Genomic DNA, 11,407 nt, shown 5'->3' with positions numbered 1-11,407 from the left:
TGTGTTCGCAACACAGATCAGCACATTTAGGCCTTTTTTTTAATTATTTTCACTTCTCTTAGATATCAGTATTTTAGCTGCTGCTACTACAAAGGAATTATGCCGAGATTCTTGACGTTCTCTTAATGGTAAGGTGAATTTGTGCTTAGATGCTGCATTTTTCAAGCTGTTCTTATTTTGTTCAAGCAGTCTGAAAGCTTGGATACATTTGTTGAAACCAAGAAACAGCGCCTTGAGGACACCTCAGCCTCATGCCTACTTCCACCGTGTATTTCTCCGATACCTAATCACAGATTAACCAGCACTAAAGAGTAAGTATTTCTTAATACTAATCTGTGATTTAATAACCATGCTCTTCAAAAGTATTTGTTGTGGAACTCTGTGATAAAGCATGGCTGTTGCCCAGTGGCTTGGTGTCATTGCTCCCATCTGTCATGTAGAGGGATCCATGTTTTCTGAATGGACTTGAGCTATCCTTTTGCTGGACTCACGGAAACCACAATATCACGGAGCCACTGAAGGGTGGATATACACGTGTATCCTGTCCTCTCAGCCAGGTCCATGCTGCCCTGATTATCCCTACCCTGAAGACTGGGAGTTTTCTTCTGAAAAAGAAATCTGTTTTCTGAGGGCCAAATCTTGGTTTTACTGACACCAACAGTGGGTTTTGCCATTAACCTCAGTAGGATCAGGATTTGGCCCTTATAAATAGATGTATATAAAATAAAATGATGTTTTTGTTACAGTATTGTCTGATTCTAATTGTGGAACAAAGTCCTTATTCTAAATAGGATTCCGCCTGAACTATGGAGCAGTCCTGCCAAATGCCAAGTGGAGTCCTGGCATGTTAACCTCATACAGTACAAGGCTAATAGAAAGTACTTAACTTTAAGTAGCACTTTTATTTTCCAGGGTACATATAACCGTATAATTGGTATCTCTCTGAAGTATTGCATTTTGTTTGAAATGGCTATAATGCATCAGCAATCAGGCACCACATGAATTACATTTAATAGTATTATAATCACAGGATTAACATTCTGTAAATAGAGATTTCAGAGTAGCAGCCGTGTTAGTCTGTATTCGCAAAAAGAAAAGGAGTACTTGTGGCACCTTAGAGACTAACAAATTTATTAGAGCATAAGCTTTCGTGAGCTACAGCTCACTTCATCGGATGCGATGAAGTGAGCTGTAGCTCACGAAAGCTTATGCTCTAATAAATTTGTTAGTCTCTAAGGTGCCAAAGTACTCCTTTTCTTTTTGTAAATAGAGAGAAAGCCTATCAGTTTTGCACTTTTATTGGCTTCAGAGGTGTAACTTCTGATTTCCACTGGTGCAAGCAAAGATTCAGGCCCAGAAAGTACATGATCTTGGGAAAAGATATCATAGTGTCAATATTTAAATTTATGAAGAAGTTCTGAATTTAATTATTTAATTCACATCTTTTAAAGCCATCAGGAAGTCTACAGAGTAGATTATAATCTTATTTAGACTGCTTTAGCTAGAGATTAACTCCACTTTGTCCAGAATTACACCACTGAAAATTAGATCAGAGTCTGGTCCTCGATGTCATTGAGTCTGGAAAAGGCAGATGATTTGCAGGTGATGATATGGTCCATAAAATGTTGCACATTCAGTAAGCATCATAATGGGTGTTCCCAGTTGTCATTCCTGAAAATACAATGAGCTGAGATATATTGCAGAGGGAATCAAAAATTATCCATCCCCACCACTTCCATTATCCATTACAAAAAAATTCTTTTCCTGACTCAAATAAGCCCTAAGGATCCACCCCCAACCTGATGTTTCTTAATTTGAGCTTGTTTTTCAGGTCATTAATTTGATTCCTTAGAGCTTTCAAACCTTTGGTATTCTCGGTTGAAATATAATTGTGTCCATCAATAGTTATTTCCATATGTTAGCTTTTTCTCTCACCCGCTGTGAATTGTGAACCAAAATTTTTTGACTCCTTAGCCACTGACATGATTGAGGCCTGTATCACGTCGAGTTCATTATTAATATCCTCCGAGTTCATTTTAAACAAATCCTATGTTGTTTGATCATTCAGGTCTGCAACTCCCAGTGATGTGCAGCTGAATGTAGATCAACCCTGATCCCAAAACTAGGGGATTGAACGTGTAATGACAAATTTCTGCATAGTCCCAGATTATTTTTAAGCAGGAGCAGTTCTATTTTCCATCAGGGATAAACTGCAAAAAATGAGTCCAAACCATTCACCGATTCAAAGGTAGGGGGGAAATAACACTGCAGTGGCAAAATAGTAAAAGAGAGGCATATCACTTAAGCCCCAAATTTTATTCCCAACGGTTCTACATATTAATACAGTAGAGCCTTGATAATCTGTATTTAATTATTGTGAGAACTATTGTGAAATAGCAAGTAAAGCCCAATCCCACAATCATGTCCAAGTGAATTAATCTTTGCATGTATGCAGACCCTCATTGGGCACAAGGATCCACCACACAGATACGATTGAAGTATCAGGATCCAGGGAGTTATATTTTAAAAAGTATTTAGGTGTCTAGCAATGCAATAGGTGCCTACTAGGATTTTCAAAAGTGCCTAATTACCTTTAAACCTGGCCGTCAATGAACAGAAACAAGAGAACAAGTAAGGATACCATATCACAAAGACAGGTTTTTAGAAAGCCACATGCATCAATGTTTTGGCAATTAAATGCCTAATTTGCACATGCTGTTTCCATAATTGCACAAGTAAACTGGGCATTTGCATGCTCAGATGGTCAGGTATGCACCTAATAACCACTTGCACACACAAATACCCCATTTTCATTATGCAGCCATAGTAATTGCATAAACAATTAGGCATCCATGTACTTGTATATTCTTATACATAATCCTGAGTGTTTGCCTTTTCCCAGATCTGAACCAAGATATACTATATATAATTATTTTAATAATTGCAGTTCAATTTTAATTATTTCTAATATGTCATAATGTGCTTGCGAATGTATTTTTAGTAACATGAAACCTCCCTATTACACTAGGGCCTTGAAGTCAATGGGAGTCTTTCCGTTCACTTGTGGGTTTAGGGTCATTCCCTAGGATACTAAATCTTTCTGAAAAGTGGGAGGAGACCACCATTTTTTTTTTACTGTGAATTGTAAAGTTTGTAAGTTAGGGAGGATTGGATTAATTAATTTTATACATACTTGATGAAAATTGTATTAACTCCATATTGGTTTTTCATTTTAGGGCAGACAAATAACATTTTTGTACAATCTTTCCTTATTAAGTCCACAGGATAACAGAAGCAGAGAGGTGGTTTAGTGGTTCAGAAATTAAGTATTGTATTCCAAGAGTATAGGATCTCAAGTTGACCTAAATATCTGTTTTCTAAAGATTGCTTTGGACACTAAGCATACAGAGCTTTTTTTTAATTTAATAGATCAGCCAACCATTTTGCATTAGCAATTTTATTTTTGTTATTATTTTATTATCTTTGTTAATACAGTTATTTACTTGCAAGAGCAATTTTGCAGGTGTAATTAATTGCACATGCAGGTGATGGCAATTAATGTCTAACTACCTAATTTGTGGGCACAGTCCAGTTATTAGACAGCTCCTTGCCAGCATTTGTACATGTGTAACAACTGATTTGCAGATATGGGATTCTGGTTTTCAAATTAAACCCATACAGCCCAAACATGCACAAGAGCTAGCAGACAAGAGTCTGTCTTAAGCAGTCATTTTAGAGTATTGCTAAGATTTTCAGTATAGGTTTGTTTGACCTTTAGTTAAAGATGCACCTGTACTAGGCAACATATATTTGCTGGTCCCTTGGGTAGTCACGACAGCTTTCATTATAGTGTTGTTCACAGTAAAACTACCCTAGTACATCTGTGACAAAGACTTCAGCTTCATTCAGTTGTTGCCACATGGTCCAACCTAATGTGAGAGTGACTTTTTCCTGCTAACCCCCTGCAGAAGATTAGATACACCATCAGTGTGAAGCATTTCTTTGGGGACAGGGAGAGTGAAAGGAAGGTAAAGCCAAGTGATTGGCATAGACAGTGGCTTTGTCTCACTAATGGGCCAGAGATACTATAGCAGACTACAATGAGTGGATAAAGTAAGGGTAAAGAATGGCTCTTGAAATTTGAGAGTAGATGAAAATTCTTCATCCTTCATACACTGACTCCCTTGTGTCTTGCTTCATACCCTACAATAAACAAGACTGAAAAAACCAGACAGGGAGATTTCTCATTCCTTGATAATTGGCCTTCTCTGACACAAAGATTAAACCCTGCAGCCACAAGACCATCAGTTCTGCTTGTATTTTTTTCATGCATTTTTACGTTTCTCACTTGATTATAAATATAATTTAACTAATAATCATGTCAGCAAATTAAATCATTGAGTCCAGGTGTTTATTGCAATAAATTCATTCAAAATTAGTGATTACTGCAATGAAAGACCAGTTTGCTAGCTCATTAGCAACCCAAAGCAAAGTGACAGTCCAGTTAACTACTGGTAACAATTGATTTCACGGAGGTTATTGTTAACATCATGGGTCTGAAGTGGATAACACTGCTACAAAAATTATCAGTTTAATTTCTCTGAAACCCTGTTTGGATTGAAAGGGCAACTAAAAAAATGAATAACTGCAGCTGGGGCTGAAACAGTCAAAGGGCTTTTGCTGTTTTAATTTTTATAGAGAGATATAGATAAAATATCCCCGTGTGTGTGTGTGTGTATACACACACATACACACTCACTCTCACACACACACAGAGGAATATTTTTGGGGTGGCTAGGTTGAGGCCCCGCCTCCCACAGAATGACTTGTATGCCAAATCTGAGTAGCTGCACCTGTAACTGAGGTTTGAGCCCACAACTGAAGTGTGGGTGCAAAATTGAAGGCAGTGCCCCAAAAATGGAGGCCAGCTCTCTGAAATATATAGGAACGCTAGCCAAGAGAATAGGCAGCCTGGCAGTTGCTGCCTTTTCCAGCTACCCAACCACCAACACTGAGCCTATTCTAGCTGTCATTTACTTCCCCTTTAGTAGCAGCAACTGGGTAATACTAGCAAGGTTGTTGTGTGGCTGCCTAAGATTGCCCCCTTCCAAAGGTCATAGACTCCACATAGCCTGAATTCCAAAAGCTGGATTACGAAACTATCAAGGGAAGCTCTGAGCAACCTGGACATCCTAAAGCAGGTGCTGGATTAGGTCCTAAAGTGGGGGATTGATTGACCTTCAGTCTTTCTGCAAAAACTTTTGAAGTGGGCCCATCAGACCGAACTCCCTTTTCCCCAACAAAATGTTTATTGGGGAGAAGAAGAGCCTCTCAGACTTTCCAATGTGGGGACAGGATCACAGACTCCACCCTAACTTTTCTTTCACAAGTGGACTCCATTTCCCACCTACCTTCCAGTACCCTATTGGCGCAGGCACACACGTGGATGAATGGATCTTGGGCTAGGCCAGAGCCACCAGTCTATCTCTTCACTCACAGTATGGTCCAGTGGTTACGACGTGGGTCTAAGAATCAGGAGGTGTGAATGTCCTGCTCCTAACTCTGCCACTGACTTGGTCTCACTGTGTGACCTTCCTGTGTCTGGTTTCCCAACTGCACAATGAGATAACAAATGTGTATCTGTGGGTTGCTATAACCTAGGACTGTGGTAATTCACATGAGCTCCACAATGCATTTTGGAGATCGGAGGGATGCAAGGAAGGCTTTGAATGCCATTTTTCTGAAAATGGCAAATCTTCCCCAACCTTCCCTGGCAGTTCCCCCAGCTGCCTAGTACACAGCTGTTTTCATTTGGTCTTATTCAGCTGACCAACCTGTTTCTGAGTAAAACAGTCTGTTGTGCAATCAGTATCTGTAACCTTCCTATTGTACGGCCATAGACAGGTGGTGCTGGTGAAGGTCCCTTGTTCTGAAGAGCTTTCATATAATGAAGAGCTTTCAATAGGATAGTTTTAGCCACATATTAATCGTACCGAAAATGAGACTGAGTGGCAATGACAGTACAGCGCATCAGGTTTTTGTTTGATTATAGTCTACTAAATTTTCAGGAATATTAATACACTTTCATATTATTAAAATTGACACAAAAGCCACAATTAGAAAATGATTGAAATAGACACAGTTATCATTAAAATTGGTAACATTGTGGAACACAGCCAGGCTGGAATAAGGAGGATGGTGTTGAATATCACCAGATTGACAAATTAGGCAGCTTGCATTGCTTGTTCCTCTCGGATTTGCTGCTTTGAGGTATTGTAAATCTATAATTCCTGACACTTACTGAAATTGACTAAGAGGGACACATAAATTTTTGTTAACTTAATTTGCTATTGAAAATTTTACTCAATAATCATGAAAAGTAAATGACTTTGTAGTGCAATATTAGTTGTCTAAGAAAAGATTAAAATTCAAGTAATCTTCATAGACTGGACTAGGACAGTAACTAAAATAAAAATCCATGACCAAATGAACATATTAAACAGTCAGGGGATTTTACATAGCTGCAGTTTTTATACTAGTGACCATTCTTCTATACAAAACAGGCAGTCAGCCATAGCATCGTGTCAGCTTTCATGTTAAAAACATATTTATTTTCCAAACCAGGTTCATTCATTAACTGGTATTCGCTCAAGAGCTTTTGTCAGCTGCTCTGAATCATTTTCTGTAGTGGGGCACATCCGTTTTACTCGTCAGGTGAACTAATGTCATGTTATTGTTATGGTTATTATTTGGTGGCTGCTACAAACCATTTTGTTCATTCACATGCTGTACTGCATGATGGATATTTACTAAGAGCAGGCATATGGGCCCCAATCCAGCAATGCATTTACATTTTTTATCTTTACACATGAGAATAGTCCCTTTAACCTCAAATAGGGCTACTCCTACATATAAAGTTAAGCATCTGCTTACGTGCTTTGGGGGATCAAGGCCCCTATGCCTTCTGTGATGATGACTGACTCAGTATAGTGGTTAAAGTGTCCACAACTGTATTAACACAGTCAGACAAAATAGTCCCCCTGAAACAAAAGGCCTTTGCTGTCATTGAAGAGGCAAAGAAGGCAGGAGTAGCTTTTATACCTTCACTGGCCTCCTGCTACTCATCGTCATATGAGGACAGAATCTGGCCTCCAGTTAGATAATATCAAGTGTTTGGCGATGTAGAGAATATAAAAATACCCAAAGGCTTGTCACACAACCACTTCTTGTCTGTTTCTCCGCAGCGGGAGTTCAGTTAAAAAGGTGACTAAGAAAAGAGAAGAGAAGTCATTCCCTCCTCCGTTATCCCCGCTGCTGGATGAGCCAGTGCACAGACATCACAGCAATGACAACAGCTCCTTCAGCCAAGAGAACAGCGTCACAACCTCCTTGCAAACCAGCAGCTCTTCCTCTTCGTCTAAATTCGGAAAGAATGAGAACAAATCCTCTTCGAACCCCAAAGGAATCTGTGTAAGTAACTGGTCGGAGCTGCTGAAAGTGAACATGATAAAACAAAAGTAACTAGGCTTTGTTCTGTTTGATTCTCTCTTTTTTTTAATGTCTGTGTTTAAATCCTTCTGTACCTCCACTGAAGAGCAGCTAGGCATGGAGCACTTGAGAGCAGTACACAAGCTCTATTGCAAATTCCATTTTTAGATCGGCATTAAGCATCCATTTGACATTGTGTGTAACTGACGAGAACACCTGGTCCCTCAGCTTTATAGGCTAGATTTACAGCAGTGGAGTATCTGCAATTACTCCTCCTGCCTGTGTAGTTTTAACCACACATGTAAAGAAAAAAAATCTTCTTTGATGAATTTTCTATAATGTTTGCATATTTCTTATGACGAATATCCTCAAATTCTCAGCTGTTAATTAAGCACTGGGGCTAAACTAAGCATTGCAGATTGAACTGACCGCCCAATAAAAACCCAATGAAAAATTGCCTGTGTGTACCACACTCACAAAACAAATCTGAGCACCTGCATTTCTACCACAAGCAGCCTCCTGATTTGCTTTTTTTCTCATCTGCCTTCATCTGCTTTCCTCCTTCCCTTTGTTTGCTTTGATTTGGTTTCTGCCAACTCAAGACCTTTCTGACTGGGATACCTACATAATACACAAAACTCTCTGTTGTGGAGTAGTTATGGTTGTTACATCCACTAAATGCCTGACACAAACCCACAATAGCAAACAAATAACAAGTTAAGTTCCTAACTTTACAGACCGTCTCATCCTCCACCCACATGCATACGCTTTCCCACTAAACTACAGACCATGTGACACAATCTGAACTCCTTCTCAGGAAGTGGTTTGCATCTGAAGAAGTGTTTTTTTACCCACGAAAGCTTATGTCCAGATAAATCTCCTAGTCTTTAAGGTGCCACCGGATTCCTCGTTGTTTTTGTGGATACCGACAAACACTGCTACCCCTCTGAATCTGAACTCTGCCCTGCTGTCGCCTGTATGGGTACACCCTTCTACCAGATTACTCTATCCCCCAATACTGGCAGTTGTTGATGTTTGGCATAGGAGATAACTGTGGCAGGAAAAGATAGGTAGGTAAAGGAGCATATGCAGAAGGAGTGATGCAAGGTTGGCATCCCTCTGGAGGGTACAGTGGCGGTTGCCATTCATGTTCCATGGTATAAGGTAGCTGACATCACAAGGGGTGGATGGCTGTGAGTGAAGGAGAAGATGTTATGTGCTGCTAGGTGGCCTCACTTCCCATCTCCTTGCTTTTGTGTCAGGCATGTTCTATGTGTAGCAGTGCTTCACACTTCACAACAAAGTCTTTTGTGTGGGAACTCCCTTGGTTTTTTGTCAGGCTTAATTAGGGGCGGGCATTGAATGAGGGGTGAGGGGACGGGATGTGGGGAAGTTAGAAGTGCAACAGGAGAACATTTTTTATCCATCAGCAGCTTCACATGAGGCCTTCTCTGCTGTAGGATAAAATCTGACAGAAAAGCATAGCTCCTCCTGGGAAGGTTTTATGTACGCCCAATCAGGTTTGAACTTACCATCAATCAGGTTTGCCTGCATTGGACCCCATCGATCAGGCTTGTGTGGACCCATCTCTCTCCCTCCCTCCCCTCTATTCCCCCCTTTTCAATCAAATAGTCACGCTTGCATGTACTCACTCCCTAAGCATCAACCAACCAGGTCTGCTAATGCCCAGCCCCTCTCGTCCTCCTCCTCTGAACCAGTCACACTAATGTGCACCTGGTCCCCATCAACCAGTGAGGCTTGTATGTGTCCATCACCCCCACATCCCATCAATCAGACTTTTGTGCACCCAGACTCTCCCATCTATCTGGCTTGTATGCACCTGGCCTCCATCAATCAGGTTAGTTTGTGTGCACAGCCCATAAACTTGAGCTATTATGAGAATAACAGCTAAAAATGACCATAAATTCCACATTCTTTTAAAAATCTTCCCATTTGAGCAGTTCTCCTCAGGGGCCTCCTCTCTGCCAAGTTTTGTCTGGATAGGCAATGGGGTTTTTAAGAGATATTGGTCAACGGTGAAAAATAGGGCTGCAAAGAAAACTTTTTAGCCAGTTTCAAAGGCTTCTTCTTAAACATCTATGAAAAGAAACAAAAAAAAAACCTGCTTAGAAAATTCAAGGGGCATGAAAATTAACCCGGTATGAAATTTCACAGCAATTGGACACCTACTTTTAGAGAAAAATGGTAATTTATGCTTAATTTTAAGAACATTTTAGAAAGGACCCCTAATTATGGAGTTACCGTAATGCAAGATTTTCTTGTTTGCTTCCATTTACTTTTCACCATTGCAGAAATGGATGTGTTTGGCCCCATTTTTCACAATTTCCCATGTCATGAAAGGTTGCCAACCTTGTATTGTAAAATGAAAACACTCAAGTTACATTAGAATGTAAAAAGAAAAGGAGTACTTGTGGCACCTTAGAGACTAACAAATTTATTAGAGCATAAGCTTTCGTGAGCTACAGCTCACTTCATCGGATGCAGTGAGCTGTAGCTCACGAAAGCTTATGCTCTAATAAATTTGTTAGTCTCTAAGGTGCCACAAGTACTCCTTTTCTTTTTGCGAATACAGACTAACACGGTTGCTACTCTGAAACCTGTCATTAGAATGTAAGTGACAATTTACTTTACCTTATTCACTTGTCCCTATTGCTTTCTGATATCATCATGTCACTTTACTTCAAACTGCAAGAGCAGTACACATGGCTTCCACCAAAATTAGTGCCAAAATGAACAGCTTTTAGAGTAGCAGCCATGTTAGTCTGTATTCGCAAAAAAGAAAAGGAGTACTTGTGGCACCTTAGAGATTAACAAATTTATTTGAGCATAAGCTTTTATGAGCTACAGCTCACTTCATCAGATGCATTCGGTGGAAAATACAGTGGGGAGATTTATATACACACACAGAGAACATGAAACAATGGGTTTTATCCCCACTGTATTTTCCACCGAATGCATCCGATGAAGTGAGCTCTAGCTCACGAAAGCTTATGCTCAAATAAATTTGTTAGTCTCTAAGGTGCCACAAGTACTCCTTTTCTTTTTTTTTTAAATGAATTGCATATGTCAGCAAATAAACAGTGTTATGTAAACAGCCAGGCTGTTTCCTCCCTCAATTCCAGGATCATCCATCAGATACATGCTTGATTTATCCACTGAGTGGTATCTGAAATATTCACCCACTAAAAGGTATTACAGGGCTTTTCCGTAGTTCATTGGTTAATCTGTAATTTAGTTCATCTGATTATAAACACAGTTCACAAACGAGTTCCGATTGCCTAGTCTAACTGCTTATGTTGTAGCTCTAGCTTATAATCAGCCAATGCTCCAGGATCTCTTTCCCCTCCCAACACTTTTAATAAGGGTCTCTAGCCAATAGGGTTCTGTGGTATCAATGCTGACTTTACACCTTTCTGAAAGCATGTGTTAATGAGGCCAAGTATCTGAGCAATATCTAATCACGGTGCTTAATTAATCTAGTGGGTTTGTAGCAGAAGGGAAAGCAAGGTGATTTGTGAGGTTCCTAAAATGTGAACAAGTATCTGAATTTTAACCTCAAGCTGTGCCAATGATGTGTTTTTCTTGTTTTATTTCAGTGTTTTAAACACATAAAGGTGTTTGGGTCAAAGTTTAAGGAGTTAATGAAAATTCTCTTCCGTAGGAGGAAGAATCTCACAGTAGACCAACAAACAGTCTCCTTGATACCAGCCATCTAGAAACAGACATCTGGTCTACAATGCCTACACTCTCCAATGGGAAATCCGAGTCAAGAAGACCTAAAATAACATTTGATGACATGTATGTAGTATTAAACAGTCCAAACATGTGGAGTAAGATTTTATCTAGATGTGTAATAATCCATTTGTGTTAAATATGAGCTATATGCTTGGGGTCTGAA

The 11,407-nt window shown here is 39.7% G+C and overlaps 1 protein-coding gene across 10 annotated transcripts in view; it reads left to right on the top strand.

Annotated features, from left to right (window-relative positions):
• The window catches only part of AFF2 (AF4/FMR2 family member 2), a 426,551-nt gene that overhangs the window by 383,796 nt on the left and 31,348 nt on the right, over nucleotides 1–11,407 (top strand). For 7 of the 10 annotated variants that reach the window (XM_038415895.2, XM_043491627.1, XM_043491629.1 and 4 more), the window contains 3 exons: nucleotides 187–311; nucleotides 7,245–7,470; nucleotides 11,171–11,307. In XM_038415895.2, coding sequence (XP_038271823.1) covers nucleotides 187–311; nucleotides 7,245–7,470; nucleotides 11,171–11,307 — 488 coding nt within the window. The remainder of the gene's footprint in view (nucleotides 1–186; nucleotides 312–7,244; nucleotides 7,471–11,170; nucleotides 11,308–11,407) is intronic. The other 3 variants (XM_038415896.2, XM_043491626.1, XM_043491631.1) reach the window with 1 other exon arrangement.

The sequence above is a fragment of the Dermochelys coriacea genome, chromosome 9 (genome assembly GCF_009764565.3).
Source record: "Dermochelys coriacea isolate rDerCor1 chromosome 9, rDerCor1.pri.v4, whole genome shotgun sequence".
Lineage (NCBI taxonomy): Eukaryota > Metazoa > Chordata > Testudines > Dermochelyidae > Dermochelys > Dermochelys coriacea.
This window is presented reverse-complemented; position numbering and strand designations above follow the sequence as displayed.